Source organism: Solea solea, chromosome 10 (assembly GCF_958295425.1).
Source record: "Solea solea chromosome 10, fSolSol10.1, whole genome shotgun sequence".
Lineage (NCBI taxonomy): Eukaryota > Metazoa > Chordata > Actinopteri > Pleuronectiformes > Soleidae > Solea > Solea solea.
The window spans coordinates 16765016-16786387 of NC_081143.1; the positions used below are offsets into that span (position 1 = coordinate 16765016).

The 21372-nt window shown below is 43.6% G+C and overlaps 1 protein-coding gene across 1 annotated transcript in view; it reads right to left on the minus strand.

Moving 5' to 3' along the window:
• The window catches only part of prr36a (proline rich 36a), a 29076-nt gene that overhangs the window by 2542 nt on the left and 5162 nt on the right, over positions 1-21372 (minus strand). The window contains exons 2-6 of the mRNA XM_058640482.1: positions 11464-12150; positions 11234-11327; positions 5782-5963; positions 2940-5522; positions 1-784 (exon numbers count right to left, since the gene is read on the minus strand). The exon at positions 1-784 is cut by the window's left edge and continues 2542 nt beyond it. Coding sequence (XP_058496465.1) covers positions 1-784; positions 2940-5522; positions 5782-5963; positions 11234-11327; positions 11464-12064 — 4244 coding nt within the window. The 5' untranslated portion in view covers positions 12065-12150. The remainder of the gene's footprint in view (positions 785-2939; positions 5523-5781; positions 5964-11233; positions 11328-11463; positions 12151-21372) is intronic.

Consider the following 21372-nt stretch of genomic DNA (forward strand, 5'->3'; position numbering starts at 1 on the left):
TGGGAGGGGTAGCTCGGTGTGTCCGGGGCATCTGGGGGAGGAGAAGGTGTTTTGGTTGAGGGCAAAGAGTCTCGACATATCTCTTTATCTGGTGTGACCCTTTCGCTGATGTCATCCAACTCTTCATTTAAAGTCTCCTCCTCGGGCTCCCTCTTCTCCTCAGTGGAGTTGAGCTTATTCATTTCCTCTTCTTCGTCTTCTGTGTCCTCTGGATCACTGTTCTCCAGGGTTTCGTAGATGGTGCAGAGGCCAGAGGTGGGAGACAACAGCACCGCCTGGCCTTTATTATTAGACTGTTGCAGCTCTTGCTGCCACTGCATGATCTGCTGCCTCTGCTTCAGCTCCTCTTGTTGCTGCTGCAGTTGTAGTTCAAGGTCTCTCCTCTGCTTCAGCTCCTCCTCCTCCTCCTCTTCCTTGTTTGCGATCTCTGCCTGCTCGCTCACCTGTCTCTCTTCCTCTTTATTCCTTTTTATTTCCTCCTCCGCTTCCTCCTTCTTCTTCCTCTGCTCCTCCTCCTCCCTCCTCTTTCTCTCCTGCTCCGCCTCCTCCAGCGGCCTGCTCTGTTGCTCCCTGCGATGCTGGAGCTCCAGCAGCTGCCTCTGGTGTTGCTCCAGCCTGCGGAGCTGGGGGCTGAGCGCCTGCTGCCCCGGGCTCCTCGGAGGGAGGTCGGCACATGTCAGCTTAGGCGGAGTAACGGATGTGCCGAGAGGTTTGGCGATGTCGCAGTAGTTTCTGGGATACGCGACGTGATCACGGCGGTGAGGGTGTGGCAGTGCAGTGAAGCCTGTGTGTGAGAGGAAGTGGGAAGGAAGATTACAGTAGTGCGATGTTATAAAACGGAAATCACAAGCAGCAGGACAGTGACAGCAGTGCAGTGAGTACAAGCAGAAGGGTGTGGAGGGAAGGGGAGTGCTGAAGGAATAGTGGGAAGCATTGTGAAGCCAAACCCAAAGCTTACAGCACCCAACTGATAGTTTGTAGGTGACAGCAGGGAATGGCTTGAAAGCTATGCAGCAGTAACAGCAAATATTCATATTTGTGGAAGAAGAGCTAACACACCAGAAAACAGTGACCCAAGGTGAGGTGACTGGGGGTGGTGACCAAAGTAGAGACATTTGTGCAGAGAGCAACTGTGCATATTTTTTTTTTTAAGAAATTAGATTTTTGAGTGCAAAAAAAAAGCAGCCAACTTCCTGTATATGCAAATCAACTACAGCGAGTCAGCCACAGAAAAGCTTACTGTGAACTCAAACTGTCATCACCCGTGAACAGAGATTTTAAGTTAGTCAAACAGTGATACATGCAAAAGCTCTCCATGCACTTATAGACATCCAGCATCACAGCACAACTCGAACACCTTGGCTTTAGGATGAATCATATTGAGGGTCCAGTGTGTAACATTTTATGAGGCAAGGATTGAACATTGTGTATAAAAGTCACTTTATTCGTGTATAGAAGCCACCATCTCATGCTGCTATTTCAACGGCAGCCTGAGCATGATTAGTTTAAAAGTGGAAACTTCAAAAAGAACTACATCCTTTCTGGTTTGAGTGAAGGCCGTCATTGTTAACATGTGTCCCCATCGATGTGTCGCCAATTCTTACAAACTGGACCTTTAAGACTTGACATTATTCAAGCTCAAGTACATTCAAACCTAGAGCCAAGCTTTTTTTTTTTCCACTGACCCCAAACAAACCAATCCTTTGTGATATGGTGAAAAACAAAAAAATCAAGTCATTGTGCAACAGTGACATGCACAAGCTCAGCTAACGTCGCTGTAGAACAGTGCAGCAAGAATGCTTAAGGAGGAAAGAGCTAAAACACACCCACAAGAGACTGGAGGGAAACTAAAGTAGCAGCAGAATGAGCAGCACTGGGCCTCTCTTGAGATCGGACGCGGAGACGTCAAAACTTCTTTACTGCTCGAGATGCTGAAGTTCGATCGATGGAGGAGAAGGTCTTGCGCCTGGCCTCAGACCAGTCAAGTGGGAATGATTTCCAGTGGTTATAGTTTACAGTTTTCTGTGCAGGGTCTTTAACAAGACTCGGGCATGGACAGGAAGAGACTGTTGACTGAGTGGAAACACCTCATACGAGAAGCTACTGGTAACGGGAAGTTTGAGGGTCCTTGAAATGAATACCAGCGATGGTGGATGATTTGTCTCACACAAACACCCATAGACCATAAATACACCTTAAGCTCCACTCCAAAGTGCTCATTTCAATAAAACTGTACGGGGAGAGAGTACATCATGGTAAAAATCTATTCTTTATTTAAAGTTTTTAAGGTTCAATACTTCAAATGATGGATAAACACAGCTGGGGTACAATTTAAAGTGCAAGAAGAGGCGAGGAGTGAACAAGATTGCCTGTATAGTAAGGTAGGAGAGTGAAATCAGACATGAATATACAATCAAAATTCATTTTCCAAATGATCAGCTTTGATCAGTAAAAAGTATAAAGACAAATATACATGGAAACATGTTGAACATTTCATTCTGCACTTCTTTTTTTATGCTTAGTTTGCCCCCCTCTGCCTTAAGAGCTGTAAATTGACAAGTCCAATACATGCCTGTTCAGGGCAACCACACAATTATGTGTTAAAACTGAAACCAAAACCCAGACACACTCACACAATAGGAGTAAATAGTAGCTATTGCACATACAGGAATTTAAGCCATATATATATATATATATATATTCAATGGAAAGGTTATATCAGAGGAAAGGGCCACTGTTGCCCCCTTTATTTCTTCCCTTTGTTTTTGCTCTCTGTTTTTTTGTTTTTTTAAGTGTGATTACATCCACCCCCAGATATTTCAGGACAAACACTGACAACATGTATTACAACAGTGAGATATTAGGAAGGGTAAAACAGGGCCGGAGGGAGACGAGGGACATTATTTAGGCTGTTAGGGAGAGGGTGAACTATACGTTACCTGCAAAAGAGTTCTCAGTCTTTTCACAGATAGCAGAATAATATGGAGGCTGGATGTCATCTGGGTTGTCTTCTGGTTTCTGCAGAGAGCACAGACTTGACGGAGATTCCTCTGACCCCCGTGCTTCCTCCTGTTCAAGCTCAGCTGACCCTGGTTCCTGTTTGCCACACTCGATGTACTGGTGCTCTGCGACAGATGACTGGGTGAGAGGCTGTGGGATCAGACAGGGCTCCTTGGCCTCCTCAGGAAGCTCCTCCAGGGAGAAGATGCCCGGGCTCTTGATGCAGCTCTCTCCTGTGGAATGGGCATTTGAATTTGAAGCTGTGGTCATGGTGTCAAAGCCGTAAGAGGCCAACGAGGTAGCTGAAGGCGGGGTGGCGTCTCCACCTGCGCCGCCCCCTTCCGTCTCAGCCTCCTCTCCTTCTTCCACGGTGGACAGACAGCGTTGCTGTGCTGGAAGTTGGCTGTCGAAAGTGATGTTGCAGAGTGCTGGCCTCTCCAGAGAATCATCCAGCTGAGCTTCTCCCTCTGTGTCACTGGCCTCATCTTCCGTTACTGAAGATGAGGAAGGGTTGGAAGTGGGTGCAGTTGCAGGACCCCCTAAGACCTCGTCAGCTGGCAGGGTCTCTGCCTCCTCCTCCCCATCCTCTTCCCCTCTGTCCGAGTGGATGCATGGGTCGGGCTGAGGAGAAGGCTCCGTGGCATGTGCATCTTGAGGTTGCAGTTTATCTTCTCTATTGTAGTCACATAGTTCTTCAGGTGTGCTGGTCTCACTGCTCACAGTGCTAGAGAGGGACATTCCTGGGGCAGAAAGAGGAGCTAGGGGCAGGGTCTGCATTGGGGCAGGGCTAAACTGATCCAGGTACAATTGGGCCTCTGGATTTTGAGGCTGACCTTTGACAGAAGAATGATGGGCAACGTCTTGGTTTTCAACAACAAAAGGAGTGGTGCTTAGTTCTAGCCAAGCTTGGGCTGGGGTCTGAGTTGGGGTCTCTGAGTCTGCCTGCCAGGGGTTGGCTGAAGGGCTCACTGCCGCTGCTCCTGCCACCTCACCCATGAGCTCAGGAACCTGCAGTGGCTGAACAGTTTCTTCCCAGGGATCAGCAAAGGGATTTGGTTGGTCCCACTGAGCAGCTGGTGCAGAAGGCAGCAGAGGAGGGGGAGGAGGTGGCTGGGCCACTCTGTTCAAGTTGTCCAGCCTTTCATCCTCCGCAAAGTCATCCTCGTCTGCATTTCCATAGCTTTCCAGCCCACTCTCCGTCACCCCCTCACTAGCCATCTCCACATCTTCATCATCCTCATCATCCACGTCATTGTCATGCCTGGGTCTCAGCAGGTCGTCTGTTCGCTCTGAGCCCACATCCATGTCACATACCCGATCATTGTCATCGTCGTCCTCCTCCTCCTCAAAGTCATTAACTGGTATATCAGGAACCTTCTCAAAGTCAGGAGACCCTGCTGAGGCTCCTTCCATATCAATGGCTCCTTTGAGACTGCCTTCTCCCAGGTCATCCATGCTCTCTGTGCCCTCCAGGACACCAGGGGCGCTCAGTTCAGATGCCCCCTGCTGACTGCCACTTACATCCTCAGAGTCCAGCTCAGAGAACAAGGCGCCACCAGCTCGCCAAGCAGACCCTCCCACTGGTCCCGCTGATCCAGGTCGGGACTCTTCTGTAGGCTGTGTTGTCCCACTCATTTCAGACACAGATATCAGCTGGCTTCCTTCCCTCTCCTCTTCATCCTCATCCTCATTAAGACTGATGGGAGGAACCATCTGAGGGATGACATTTGCTGCTGCTTTAGATGTGGAGGAAGTTTGATTTGTCAGCAAGTAATCATGCTCTTCACATAAAGGCTCTTCTTGAGGGGAGGCCACAGACGATGTAGGCGATACTGTTGACAAGGGAGCACTGCTCTCTAGCTGATGCTGGGGTGGAGAGGTTACTGGTGAGGCTGTGCTGATGGGGCTTTGTGGGGGAGAGGGAGCAGCCGTGTGGCTTTGCACAGTCTCTTGAGGCATGACGTCTGGTGGGGGATCCTGTGCAGAGACTGGAGGGACCTCCTCTGCTGCAGAGGCAGCACGTGGTGATTCTTGTGGTACAGTCACTTCAGCCTCTGCTTGCGTCTCTGCAGCCGAGACTGCAGCAACTGCTACGGCAGCTACAGCAGCTACGGCAGCACTCCGTGCTTCTACAGCACGTTGGGTAGCGTTTGCACTCTTTGTCTTGACAGCAGTGAAAGGTTGGACAGCCTGAGTGGGTTTGGTTCCACGCTTCGACTGAGAAGTGCTGCCATTTGCAGTTCTGCTTAATGGAGAGGCCGGTGGGGTTCGGCCAAGGGGTGGTTTGCTCACAGCAGGGAACCGAACAGCAGCTACCGGTTTTGTGGCAGTTTTTGCAGGCTGTGAGGTTTTAGATTGTGACTTCTTGGGGTCTGCTGCCTTTGCGGTTGCTGACATTTTGGAGGCAGAGTTGAGCTTTACCGTGGCTGTGGGTTTAGAGGGTTCAGGTTTTTTGGTACCCGTTGACAGTGTAGCTGTTGCAGGCTTCTTAGCCACTGAAGCAGAAGACGCTCCACCAACATCTTGAAATGAGAAAAAATAAATAACAAATTATTAATGAATTACTTTGTGAAGTCAATTTCATCTTTGTGATACTTTACCCCAGACTGTGTCTGTTAGAAATGTGTGTATAACAGATACACAGATATAGTTATTTGTGTTCAAGTAGAGGTTTTCTACCATTCAAATATACTTTAAATATTTTAGGTTGAGAACCTGAAACTGTCTAATCAACTCCTTTGAAAAAATAAAATATAGCTTGAGGGGAGGTTCATTCCTAACCTTTCTTAGCAGTGGCAGTGGGTTTGGAAGGCTGTGCTGCTGTGGTCCTGCCAGCAGAGGGTGCAAGTGTAACTCTTGATGCAGTTGTCCTGGGGTTTGCAGAGGTTGAGGGCTTGGTCATAGCTGTGGTGGGCCTTGCTGTTGTGGATGCAGGTCGTGTTGTTGAAGGAGCTGTAGCAGGCCTGAAGGCAGAGAAAGGAGGGTGTGATCAGGTGAAAAAACAAAACTCTACAGTTGTATTTGTGTCATTGTCAGTTCAAAAAGGTACAGTGTGAAATGAGATGGGGGGGGGGGAGAACAAAGGGGGTAATGGGAATAAAGAGCTGAATGGGGAAAGACCAACAAATAAAAGTACTAATACAGAGTTAGAGGTAAGAAGAAAGGTAATGAAAAGTGACAGGAGATGACATGGTTCTGACATAGTTCAAAATGAATGGTGAGCCGATGAGAACAGAGGGCAAGAAGTAAAAGAAGCAGAGACGATGACAATGCAAACAAGCGGCTTAAATGAACTCAAATCCAAAAGGAGGATAATAACTGATAAACAATAGTAGCTGGGGGAGGGAGAAAGGAAGGAAGGAAGGAAGAATGAACTGAATGGCCTTAAGAATAATAACCATCATCAGTCTCTGTTCAGTTTAGAGGAGGTCTTTATATGAAGCTGCAATAATCCAGTCACTTCAACTGCAGCTACAAGAAGCCAGACCACCTTCTTCAGCCTACTCTCTTCTACTAGGTTAGCAGCTATCCCACTTTACTAACATAATGTAGCTGCTATACTGAGAAATCCAGAGAGAGTCATGTGGAGCTGATGGGCTTAATCAGCATGTGTGAAGTCATTTGACAATGGTTTGAATGTAAGAGACATTTGTTAATATTTAAAAGTAACACAGTACAGCTCTGAGCTACAGAGCACATCTAATATTTATTTGTGGGCACTGTTGGTCACATCCTATTCTACAAAAAGGTCCTGCTCTCAACCGCCCCAGTCAAACAGCTGCCAGAACAACACCCTGTTGTAAAACCGACTGAAAACTTGTGCCGAGGTAAGTGAAAGATAAAGTGACATCTGTGCATCAGATCTTCAGTGCAGGGAAATCTCCACACAATACAGTTGACATGTCAAACTCGGACAATTTCACATTGCCTTTGCTGCAACACACTACTGCACTGCATAACCAACAACAAAAAAAATGAGTCGAATAAATTTGTCGGAGAAATGTGATGATCACTACGGCAGCCAGAAGCAGCAGTAGTCATCCTCGTTTCTACAATTGAACCCTGGTGTTAGAAAACAAAGCAGATATAATCTGTACGACATCTGTTTTTAATCAAAGTGGACCATCGCAACAACAAGAGCTGCGTGATCGACTGTGACTGCCTTAAGGAAACGTGTGACCCATCCAACAATGTCTTCTTTTGGACATAATCTGGAGAGACACACCAACTTTGATCGCTTTCTGTGCAGCAGCATGCCTGCACACAGATGCCGCTCCCACATCACAATGACCATTACAATGACCATTTGTTCACAATGACACCGCAGACAAGGACAGTGCAGTTGTCTGTCATCACAAGATTTAAGTTGCAATGTGATGCGTAATTTTAGTCCTGTGTGTGATATAAAAAAAAAACAACTAAAAAAACACAACCATGAAATTATAGGAATCATGGTCAGGCAATACTAGGGAACAATGGCTTCCTCTGAACGGAGAAAGAAATGAAGAGATGAGACTCTGGTGCCACCACAGACAGAAAAACCTCTCCCTCCACTGTTTTATGATGACGCATAACTCACGAGGGATGACACAGGAAGGAAAAGACAAACCCACTAATGCCTATAACTCCACACACGCCATCTGTCAACGGAGGCTGGCGGTTCTGTTGTTGGTGTATTAGTATGGATTACATTTCCTGCCAAGAGTCAGTGGAGATCAATACAAATCACAGTCAGAGGATGAGAGACACTACGCCAGGATTTTTTAACGACCAAACATGAGGTCTTCTTAAGGACAAAAGGTCACCACAGAGTCAGTTTGGTACTTCTTTATGGGCTTTTTTGGTTTGCAGTCAAATTTTCACAACTGTTGAGCACAGATGCAAAACAACACACCCAGTGGCCTTAACATACAGAGCAGCTGCAACATCCGTTTTAGCAAACATAAAAGTGTAAACATGGACTACAGAGCATTTGTCAAAGCCACACCTACTCCAGCCATGACTCTTTTTACTCTTGTTCTTTAGCAACAAGGCTAAAATGTGTGCACATATCAAGGTTTGAGGATTATTCAAAAATAAGGGGGCTTGGCCAGAATGTGCATTTTATTCCGAGTGAAGCAAGCTCGTCCTACAAATCGAATGCAGTTTAAATACATTCTTCAGTGCTCACCCGTTCTCCCCTCATCACTTCAAGAGCCCCCTCCGTGACAACAAATGAAATCGAAGCACTCCAACAATACCTTGTTTGGTAGGCTGTACAAAACCAGCTGCTTTACTCCTCCCTGAGAACAGCACACATTCCTAAGGCTTTGTATGGGCCTACGGTTATCTCCTTGACAATAACGAGCGTAGATCTGAATCAGCTCTGTGGAGAGTTGAGATGAAGCGTTGCACCCTAACGTGCAAGCGTTGGCTCTAACGAGGCCCTGGATAGTGGGCATCCACTGTCATGGTGATGGATGCAGTGAATATTTGCCATTAGGATGATAATCCTGCTCCCTGCTAAGAAGACTGTCAGAGAGAATTGTCAGTTTTTCCCCTCCCACAGAGAAACTCAAAAGGAAGTTAGGAGACAAGACGGAGAGAACTACACCAAAGACAATATAGTGTATATAAATGATTTCCCAAGACCGGGTAATTTTGTATTCAGTGTAGATTTTTGAATAATGAGGGTAAAGTTTAATGTGAGAGACAAACTGCAGCTCATCCACATGAGCAGGGTTTTTAAGAACGAAATATAAGTAGATGAAATTTAGAAATATTGGAGTCATGCCTAACTACAGCATTTTCTTGCCAAGTGTTCATCACACTGGTTTTATCCAGCCACTAAATTTGTAATTTTCAAGCCAGGGCTCATTAAGTTTACACAACCCCATACATTAAATTAACCCAATAAAGAATAACCCTCATAACTCCATGTTATCTGGCAAACTATAGGAAGATTCATCTTTACTGTATAATCTTCTCTACGGATGTGGACTGTGAATTCTGACCAAAATCCTGCTGTTTATAGGATCAGTTTTCAGCACCATGTTAGTGTTGTTTGTAGTTTCCCTACAAGATACCAATATCTTATTATATAATTGGTGAGAAAGAGACAAAATAATCATGCTGACAAAATAATTCATCTTAAAATAAACTAAAACTCTTTTGAAAAAGGCACCACAACAATATTCCATCTATGTGTAATACTTTTTCTTCTCCGTGCTATCAGAGGACACATGGAAATAATGTATCATAGTGACTCTGAATATTGAGTATCCTACCAGATTGCTCAGCTACATGGAGACACAATCACTGTCCGTCTCCGACTACACAACTTCACACTGAATTTTCCAGTGTCTCTGTGCAGTTAAATGATGAATGAGTTTGAACACTAGATAGAGGCTGGGCTGCAAGGAAGGCTTGAGGAGATAATGACCAAAAAGCTCAACACAGACACATAGTAGGGGATGCAGGGAATTAAAATGGGGAGAGACAGAGGGGCTATGGCAAACAGAGACTGACAGTGCAAGGACACTATAACCCATCATGGGCGCAGAGCAAAGCAGGTGAAGGGCTTAACATGTGGCTTTGACTCAATGGCTCTCATCAATCACAGGGACAGTGACACCCTCCTGTCATGCAGACATTCAAGCACACAGCTGAGGTGTAACTCCTCTTTACTTTGTACTTAAAAACTGGCTGAATACATTTCTCCCTGTGGACAAATGAACATTCATACTTCATGAGGGGCAGGTCCTTACATTTCCAACTTGGTGAACATGTTGTGCAAGCTGCGATTACAAAAGGTCACGACTGTTGTCACAGCAAAATGAGAAACAATATGGCGGCACAGCTACAAAATCAGTAGAAGATGGTTTAAACTTATTGCGTTGCGACTAAAATCATCCTTTAACACGATTGAATTCAGTTAAATGTCTTGCTATAGAAGGTTAGCACTTGAACTGTCATGACTAATTCAAGCCACCGCTTAAGCCGAGATAAGGTTAGTGTCCGACTCTGACAGAGAGACTGCACGAAAACCAACACTGACTGAAATGCACACCACTGCCACACAAAGGACTCTACTGTGCTACTAGATGCTACTGACTTCGCCATCACACACACACACACACACACACACACACGGCACAACATGCAACCTGCATCATCTGTCACAAGGGAAGACACCTGCTGCTGTTGTGCTCCCTGTATCTTAAGCTGAGAGGTGAGTGCCGACTGTCACGTCGTGGGTAACTGGCAACATGACAACGATGCCTAAATGTAATCAGACTCCTACACTTCACATGCCTCATCTGATTAATTCAAAAGATGAGCTTCTCACCCCACAACAACACACGTCTACAGACAATTAATAGTGCAGGTCTTCTATGACTGGAGGATTTTTAAATTTTTCCTAGTGATTATTAGATCATGAAGTCATTTATCATGTAAAAACTGTAACCATTCTGACGCCCCTCAACATCTCGAACATCTTGAATTTTAAACATTTTCTGACATTTCTTTGTGCAATATATGGCAAAATTTGTTATTTTTGAACTCGCATTACTTTGTAAAACAGGAAATTGGAGAATCTATAAAGAGCTGAGGTACAAAAAGTGGTGTCTGTTCCAACAAAGGGGTATTTATTTTTATTCTTGAAGCAGAGAAAGCTGATTTAGAAAACAGTGACACAAAAGTAAAAGCTTTCTGGATGAAATGTATGTTTGAGTAACAGTGCTTGAGCAAGTTTAGTCTAACTACACCATGACCTATTAAGCATTAGCCCATTCTGATTATGAGACCAGTCAATAGCTCTCTGCTCTGGGGAGCTGGGGTTGATTGTGACCAGGGGGTCTGCAGAGACAAAGCAACAGTTCTTCAGTATCACCAGCTCGGATGAGGCCTTCTGTCTGGGGTCATTCCTGCTATCATGACTCACACTCTTAAAAGTGAAATTTGACTCAACAATGGTCCAGAGACCATAATGGACAACATTCTCTACTGCTGCCATTCAGAGCATTGAGATTAAACAAAGTCACCCTCTTATCCAGCTTGAAAGGGAATTCACAAATGAGATCTCAGAGAAAGAAAAACAATGAGGAACAGGTGGGAGGAAGAAAATAATAATATTTAAGCAATATTTTGTCAATAAAATACACATATTTACCAAAGATCTATGTACACAAAATATTATGCCGACAGCAACATTAGGCCTGTGCCCTGTTAAACACCTGTGACAGCTGCATACCTTGTAGTCCTTGAAACAGCTCCACCGACAGCTTTTGTCGTGGTCGAAGTACTGGGTTTGGGTGCAGAAGATACTGCTGGCCTGCAGGCAGCAACTAAAAGATGGAAAAAAAAGACAAACAATATTTATATTTATGTCAGGGAAAAATATAAAAAAAAAAAAACAACAAACATCCACGTTTAACCATAAAGCTAGAACACTGCGATTTCACTGCTCTCATTCAGACTCACCTGTGGTTTTGGGTCTTGCTACATTAACAGTCTCAGCCATTGGTTTCTTCTTAGGAGTGCCATTCACCGTTACGGGCTTGGTACTATTTGTTGCTGTGGCAGCAGCAACAGAGGTAGTCCTGGTAGGTCCAATAAGTTTCTTGTCCGGCACCCTAGTTTGGTTCTTGGTGGAAACTGCTGATGTGCCCAAATGTTTTTTAGGTACAGCTCCTGCTGCTGATGCTGCTGCTGCTGCTGCTGCTGCTGCTGCTGCTTTCGTTACTGTTTTCTTAGCTGCAGCTGAAGAAACACTGTTAGAGGATTTGACGTTATTTCCCGTGCTGTGCGAGGCAGTACCGGGCCGTGAGTTGGACCCAGAAACCCATGCATTTTTGGCTTTGGGTTGAATTTTAGTTTCAGCTGATTTTTGTTTGGTTTTAGGGTTGGTGGCCCCTTGCTTGTCACCAGCCTTTGGAGCAACTGTGGGCGCTGCCTCATTTGCAGCTTCCTCTGGTTGAGATGACGCCTGCTCCGTTATGTTGTCCTGCAACAGGGAGGGTTCTGCTATTGCTGCGGCTTCAGTGGGCTCCGTGGTTTCCATGGTAACCCCATCCGGTTTCATTCCCTCCTCCTAAGGTCTTGAACACAGATGTGTCCAACGGCTTGCACTCGTCTTTGGATGACCAGTTGCTCTCTCACTTTAATGTCCTATGAAATAAACAAAACAAGGATTAATCTCTCTTCCATGCAGAAGGGATGGGGCTCTACTCTGAAAAGACAAACTTGCCACTAAGTCAGAGGGAATGCTTTTTATGGTAAGGGGCCTCCATGGAATTTAAAGGAAAGTGAGATGCGAGATGCCAACAAACCTCTTCACTAAACCACGCACTCGATCACACACCCATCAAACATACAACTGATGATAATGTACATCATACAGCACGAAACAGCAAAATTAAATTAAGTGTCACTATTAAAATGCCACAATAAGGAAAGGTGGCATTTATTTTACAATACACTATGGGGCAGGCATATAAAAAAGGATGACTGGGACTGTTTTCCAAATGGCTTCCATGCATCATCAATTGAGGGGGAAACGGCTGTGGTTTGAAGTACTGAAAGCCAAGAGAAGCTTCACAATTTCATACCATGACACAGCCCATCAAGAACAAGGACACGGACTAAACAGCCCCATTTACCAGCCGTTGTTTCCACGTGTGACAAGCAAATGCACATGGTAATAATCAACCCATTGATTACTTTGATGAAGTCTGTATACTGAGAAATTTCTTCTATGAAAACTCTAGTGGAAAACCTGAAATCAAGAAGAGCACAAAATGCTGCTGTGCAAAACTGCAGAGTCATACACCGTCAGTCTTTCTCTCAGGCAGGTTTTCTCTTGCTCAAATTAAACAAAAGGTCTTTCTGGGTCCATTATGGGTTTATTCTGCTTCCCCTCAATCATCCTCTCCACCCACACTCTCCATTCTTCTGCACCTCTGACCATAGGACCTTCTACCCACCCCCCACTCTGCTCATTGGTTGCATTCTCCCTTCCTCCAACTTGCTTCTGGTAAATTGTTACACAGATGGCCTAACCAGTAGAAGCTCTGTGGTCCAGGAAACGAGCTGTGTGAGAGATGGTCCGAGCAGGAAATTTAAAAAAAAAAGAGATGGAAATTATAGAAAAAAAAGGAGTACAGACCTTAATAAGCATCCAAAAAAGGGGGAAGAAAAAAGCAGGAGTAGTAGGAGTAGTAATAAGATCAGACAGACCCTGCACTTCGAACACACATTAATAAAGTCATGAGTACAAAAGAGATATACCAAGCCTGTCATTACGTTTTACAGTTAGACATTTTTAATAAAACTACAAGCATCCATCTCATGTATGAAAATAACGCACCAACCACAGCCAGACAATGTTAAATAATACTCAAATCAGTAGTATATAGCGATACCAGAACCAGTTTTGCCTTTAAAAAGAAAAATGACTTTATTTAAAAGCATCTGTATTCATCCCTAACTGAACATTTTGGGACCAACTCCTTTAGACAAGCAGCGCACATTCTTGAGCAAAGTCCAGGAAACATTTTGCTCACTAGTTACACATTAACAGCTGAGGGAGCGTGATACTGAAATACTTTTTTGTGTGCTCTCACATATTCTAAGTCATTTTACATTGTTACTGTTGAATCAAAGCACTGGAGGTTACTTTAGCAAACAATAAGCTCAACATCTATTGCAAGACAAATGCATTAGTGGATCCTTTGCTGTTTATTCCATACTAACTTCATTGGCCAGCTAAGCCCTGATAACAGTTGAATACACTACTTCATACACCACACAAACAGCCTCATTCGACCACTAGACCCCCCAGATACACCCTTCAATTTTCCCATGAAAAAGTGAATAGTTTAACCTTGTGCTTACTTTGAGGCTGAGCTTTCCTTCTTGCTATTCTCCTCTGGTATTTTGGTTACAGATCTCTCACACAAGCAAAACAATCCACAGCACAGCTTCTTTTTTTCCCTTGCAACACAATGTTGGATTGTCCCTAGTTTTGGAAAATAAAGATGTATAAACGATCCAATGTGCAGAGCCCCTGGGACAGTCCTGTGTTGCTGAGATAATCAAAAAGCAGTTATCTGAAATTATTTGGCTAAATTTCAAAACAATATCATCATGAATGTAATTAGGACTTAGGAGTTACGTGGGAACAAAACAAGTACAGGTTTGTCCATTTGCCACTGTCACTTTATGTAGAAACAGGAAACCACGTAGACATTCTTGATTGATTCAGTTCAGGTTGGTTTAGGTGTCAAAAAAGTATTTTAAAATCAGGTCTGACTTGCTCACTGAGCTGTTGGTGGATGCTCTTGTCAATAAACACCACTGAACTTATTCAGACAGGAGGAGCTGCTCCAAACACAAGGTGCATGGTGGGGGGGTCAACTGGAACTGTATACATGACAGTATAGTTTACCAGTTCAGCTGCTCATGCCAGAGGCTTTGCTGATAGCAGCATGAATCACATAGCCCATGTGACAACCTCTTCACCATCTCCAATTAGCTGAAGACTAAATCAGCACAGATGGGAAGTGGACAGACCAATAAAATCCCATCTATGCATGAAACAACATGAATGAGTGATGTTTTACCAAGTCACAAGATCACTTTGCACCACTTTCATATTAAAAAAAAAAAAGTCACTCCAAACACTAAACTTTCTTTCTTCGATTCTTGGGTATATGCTGGGTCAAAGTTGTTGATTTTATGTTCAGAAGACTGACTGCACAACAATGCCAGCAGCATTCTTAAAATGGCCTGGACAAGAGGAACAGCATCATGCATTTAGATGAAATTGAAAGAAACTCCTCCCTTTGTCTGCCACTCTAAGACCTAATTTGCATAACAACAATCTTTGCTCAATGAAGATTTTCAACCATATTCAGGGTGCAGGGTGCCTCCTTTCCCACCAGCTCCACACAGCTAATATCACAATTAGCTCAATATCCATGGCTACATTTCCAGTGTGTCGGCAAGTGTTGTGATGAGGAAAACAAAAGGCACAACATCGGAAAGTGCTGCATTAGTATAGGAGTTTAGGAAAGGCAAGTTTATTTGTATAGTACTATTCACACACAGGGCAACTCAAAGTGCAAGAGACGACAACCACTCAAACCATAAAATTAGTATAGGTGTGTAGCCAAAGAAGGAATAGGAGTGTGTGTGTGTGTTTATAAATGCAGCCATCACTCTGTAAGATTGTTAGACGGAGTCTGTCTAGACAGCAAAGGAAGTGCGTGGCCTCTGTGATATTTACAATTTACAATGAAGAAACGTGTCCCGAATGCATCATTAAATCTTAATCCCGGCGCATTTTTAGGCAGTTTGATCACATCTGTCATAGCACATCTCTCAGTCTGCTCATACACATTCAGACATTAATAGGGGAGCAGGAGAAAGTGGGTCACTTTTAATACTGTGTCTAATACAAGCAGAGAGGGATTTAGCTGTGGTGAGAGCAGGGCTAGGGTTTAGAATGCACAGTGATGGTGTCGGTGGGGGCTGTTGATACTGATGTTGGGGCTTAATTATCCGTAGATTTACCCCAGACTGCTGGCACAAACGCCAAAACAAAAACACAATACTCACACACTAAACCAGGAGTACACTTGAAGGGAAACATTGAGCTATACAGTATATTAGAGCCAAAAGGCTCAGCTATTATTGGTAACCATTTTTTTGAGTGACTATAATGATTTAAGTCTTTTTTAAATGGAACATCTCTCATTTCAGCTGCACAACTGTGACCAGTTCCTGCTTTTATGCTGGATGTAAGCAGATGTCAATGCTGCATCTGCTTCAAGATGATTAATGGGGGAAATTGAATGCCTACAGCAGCAGTGGTATCAAGAGCAGATCTGACCCATCCACATTCCAACCCTAGTGACTCCCTCAAGACTCCTACAGGACTACACACAGCTGGCTGCGTGTGTAATGACTCTGAAACAGAGACAGCAACCACTCTAACCATAAAATGATTCTTAAAAAAAAAAATTAAAGACATACTGTAAATTTCCTCAACCTTACAAATTGTATCCCCAAAATGATTCCCCAATCTAAATAAGAGTGCTGTACAAAAATAGAGATCTGAAACAAACTGGTTTTGTAAAATCATTGTACTGTGGGGTTTGTGTGCGTCATTCAAACCACACACACGCACACGCACACGCACAAAAAGGGAAAAACCAGAATGAAAAAGGACCACCGCTTCCTGCATTTTATAATTCTACAGGAAAACTGTATGAATGTCAACATTCTTACTAGAGCCACGCCTCCAAGACATTAAAAACTAATGATGGCCAGCTGAAACGCCCAGGATAACAGGTCTGAGAGTGTTCGGCAAACAATGTTGGTAGAGTTGAATAGGACTGGTGTTCAGAAGTGAGATATGAAGCCTGTCTGTTCATTAACCTGTATTTGGTGTGTTAGAGAGATGGAAACCCAGGAAGTATTCTGTCCCGGTGTGGACACAACTTAACGTGTGTGTGCTAATAAATGTGAGCAAGGGCTGAAAAGGGAAAAAAGAGGAATATGGTGATGTGGTCATGCAGTGGAACGAAGAGCATAACAAGAGGTTTAATTGTCAAGAAAAAAGGGGGAGTTTCCTGAACTTAAGGCTCAAAGCAACAGAGCAGAAGCTTGTCACTTAAGCCTTGTTTTTATGAGACATAACATCTTGGGTGAAGTGTTCAGTTTCACACGAGTCTCAAGTGACTACTCGCAACAGGATCTCATTTCCCTGCCTGATATTCATTAGCTGCATTATTGGTTTTCAAAAAATTATTTCATCATGATTTTAGCCATTCTAATTATACAATGGGTACGTAATTGAACAAATGTCCAGTACACGACTCAAAATGAAAATATTGTAAGGCTGGATATCAAAATGACCTCAATATCTAGCTCCAATTGAGATACACAAAACCTTTGGGTTCACAAAGAAAGATGCAGGTGAAGTCAGCCCCAAGTAGTCTTTTAAAGTGACCCATGACACATGATTGCCCTCACAAAGCTAATAAAGTGTGGACACATGCATCCCATTCCATCTCTGAATAGCTGTACTTGAAGCTGTCCAAGTGTAAATTGATTAAATGATACGGAGGTTAATACCAAATCTGAACAGGGCCTTAGACTTGAGTTACTGTCTGCTTCTACAAAGTCCATCAGTGCTTCTACAAAACCCATGAGAATTTATAGAAGAAGCCTCCAGTGAGGGGAAGTGGGTCGCCAAGTTGTCTCCAACAAATGGGACTAGGTGTGTGTATAAAAGGTGCTGCTGCTGCTTCTGCTGCTGCTGCTGCATCTGACCATACAAGGTAGCGGTGCCGTTTCTGCACAATCACAAAGCGAATGTTTAGTTCAAACAATCACAGAGTGGGAGAGGAAAAAAGAAATTCTATCCGTTGGTTGGAACACACAGAGAGTTTGTAATTTGTGTAGACGCTATTCTAAAAGTGCGCACACACTGCTGAACAGTTGTGTCAGAAAAGCCCAATAAAAAGAAACTAAAACTTCTCCTGATCACTGTCGACTTCGTGCTCTGCCTTCGATCAAAGCTCGGCTGACTTTTCCAAATCAGAATTAATGAATTCAGTAAGGCAGAAGCCGAGGAGTATGCATCATTAGAAAACAAATACAGACAAGAGATAATAGAACTTTAGAAGCTATTATAACCAAAGGCAACACCATTTTGCATTAACAAAGCCAGAAATGAGCAGCCCTCAAATTCTGTAAATTCACATGCCTGACACTTAATATTGACATCTATTTATATTTTCTACAAAACAAGAGCAGTCAAAAAATATTTTTCATTCAAATATAAATGCACTGGACAAAATCTACTTTATTATGCTGAAACATCTTTTTCTACTGAAAAGAAAACGAATTAATCTGGCCCTCGAAGGTACAGATAGACGGTGGCCAACAACACTCATTTGCACTCTGGTGAATGGATCCAAAATAATCTGCTCTTAAAACATTGGTGGCAGCTTGCACAAGGTAAAAAACAGCCATCAATAAGACACCAGTGAAGGATGATGTCGCTTGTCAGCTGCCATCACTGTCTATGCAACACAGGCATTGGATTATTGATTTTTGGCACAATGTCCTGCTGACTGAGTGGTAATGTGGTAATTCATTGCATCTTTTAAAAACTACCAGAGGTAAAAGTAGAAGTACAACAAAGTTGGCTACTTAAGCCGTGTGAATGGAGCATGTTGTCATGTAGCACACTTCGGTGTGTGGTCTCGTTTTCAAAAACACAAATCACTTTCTTTTCAAGTGATTCTTTAATCTAAAAACAAACATCAGCTGTGCAGACCGTTTCAAGCATGGCCCAAGGTGAGTAAACTGGAGAGATGAATGTTTACATTTCAACACCCATTCATCCCTGGCTACATTCTTCAGTAGGCAGCACAACAGACCAGAGAAAGCTCACACACAGGGAGTTACACAGACCCATTCCTTGTGGGATGTAGTGAGGGAGGGAGGAGTAAAAACACACTGGAATTATTTATCAGTAACATCTTACAAAAACAAAATGACACATACGGACAGTAAATTAAACTCTGCGTCGAGTAAATATGACAGTCGATAACAATTCGATCTTATGATCCTGACCCATAGTTACTATAAACACAATCGCACATCATCAGCTGCAGGAAATTAAATTGAGATGCGAGTAAAACATAACCACACGGTGGAATACTGAGCACAAAATAAAGCCAGGAAAATTGTGGCTCTAAACATACAACAGTTTAAGCGGCATTATTCCAGAAAGTACATTCTTACTCGAACCTCTGTTGTCATATCCCATTCTATTACCAAGATGAATGGTACTGCATGCTCTGTGTTATGTACTGCAAATGTTTCTGGCAGCTTGGCTGATATAAGTAGACTTGTTGGGGAGAAGTAGTAACGGATGATTAAATCCAGAAAATAATTTACAGGGGACAACCCTTCACATACTCGAAAGGATGTCATCGCCAACAAGCGCGTCGAGTAAGACCTCAGGCATCAGCAGAGGTTTTCAAAGTTGGTTTATGTGGGTTTGTTGCAAAGTAAAGCTTCAACCTAAAAACAAAACGCACATCCTGGCTGGTTTGTCCATTCAGGCCTCTTCAGAAGCATGGTGGCACAAGATGGGGGACTTTGTTAAATCAGCCCCTTCAGTATATGAAAAAAGGCCACAAAGACCAAACAATTTTTATGTTAAAGCGATTATACACTTGCACAAACACACTTATGGCTAGTACATTCAATTATTGTTGATAAGTGGCAGAGTGAATAATTAGATTCACAAGGCAAGACAGAGCTCCACAGGAAATGAACAGTACAACATTCGGTTTAATGCTGTGATCATAAATTTAAAACAATCTCATTAAAAAAAAACCTGAAAAGACAGTAGTGATGTTCTGAGGGAAAACGACGTCAAAGCCGAGGACAAAAGATATTTTAATGGCTGGGAGGGCGGAGGTTCTTGACATAAAGCATGCAGCCGAGTATAATCAATTCCATAAGGGACACTAACCATGTGCTAAGTGAGTGTAAGCCACTCACAAAGCAGGTGGTTAAGTGTGGCTACAAGTTAAGTGGGTTAAGCCAGACAGCCTTTAAGGGAGTGGCAGAGAGGAGGGATGGACTTGCGTCAAATGGCAGTGCAGCAGCCTGAGAGGCTGCAGGAAAAGGGGCTACAATCTGTTCTAAACCTGGCAGTGTTTTCAGAAAGCACCAGCTAGGGCCTTGCTGCCATCAGGATAGCATGGTGGGGGTGCGAGTAAAGGCTGTAGGGTGGTATTGTCTCCCACTGAGGAGAGAAACGAATGTCAGCGCAAGTCTTTGTGCGCATGAGCTGGTCTGAAACAACAACGATCATCTGAAGGGTTTGTGTGCTGAACTCAGTTTAACAGAGTACCATAAGGGGGATCTTAGTTTAACATTGGGGTGTCATGAGGGGGGAGGGGGGGGGGGCAGATGAGCCCCATTGTCTGCACTTTGCACCCCTCAGGCATGGTGCTCAGTGGGAGTGGGGGTGGATTAAATGGTGCAATGGGAAGGAGAAGCAGCTGGCAAGACTAACTTCACCCAAATGACCCCAGGGGCATCAAACAGGCCAAGGGGTGAATGATCCATTAAATACAGTCAAATGCACATGTCCATCTCACTTTTAAATTGTCAAAGTCAGTTTTTATAATCCCCAATGAACACGTCAACTCACATAAGTCCTGCAGTGTCCAACCTGCTTAACCCATAGTTAAAAGAAGCTGCGTAACAGTGTGTGAGAAGACAGGCAAGAAAAGAAAGTGATGGAAAATTAAGTTTGAGAGGCGGATGTGAAACCATGTGTCTACCAAAATGGATTCAGACCAGGCATACTAGTTCCCTGCCAAGAACCTTGGTCCCATGGTATCTTCTTCTCCTTTTTCATATTTCCTGTTGTTTTCAGCTGTCAACTCCCAAATAAAAGTTGAACGGAGACGAGAAAGACTGTGCAGGCTTGAGATGAACTGAAGCAATATTGCCTACTCACTTCACATCTGTTTAAAATTTGGCATTTTCAGCAACTAGAATTTAAAAAAAACTAATTAATTGACGCCATTGACGATGGTTGGATGACAAGCCAAAGCTGACATCAGTTTTCCCCATATCAAAGTCATCCAGCGGCTACTCTCCTGTACCACGGCCAATTGGCTATAGACAGGCCAGCAGATCATCGATATAATGCTGAAGAGAGCCCGGGGGCCAGTTCAGTTACCATCCCTGTGACTGGGCAGGGTGAGATGAGGCCAGATGGACAACGATTCCACACCTCGCCCATCTGCATCTCCAGAACCGTGTTAAATACACAAACAAATTATTCAAACAAAATTATTGATTTTTCTTATACACATAAATGAAGAGCAAAGGACGATAATATATGTTCAGCCTGCGCCACAGACAAACACACATGCTTACAACAGCTGCACACTTTACACCTCACACAGACTTGGATCAATAAATAAATGGGTAAAAATATACAAGGATGACGACAGCTGCTACACACGGAAAAGTCCAAACTAAAATGACTTTGTTCTATGAAATACAGTACATAAGTCACCTCTCTTTACACAGCAGACAGAGACACTCACAAGTTTCCACATCTCCCATGCTTCTCTGTAATTACTTTTTAATATAATAGCACAATACAGCGCTGCAATACATACAAATGATAAGAAAAGCATGTTTATGTTTTTGCCACGAAAAGACCAAATGAGATAACTAACGGACTGTGAAAGTGCTGAGTTATACTTGTGATAATTGCAGTGCACTGAGCCCAGCTTCACTGTCCCAGACTGACTGAGTACCTAAAAATGCAGCGCCAGC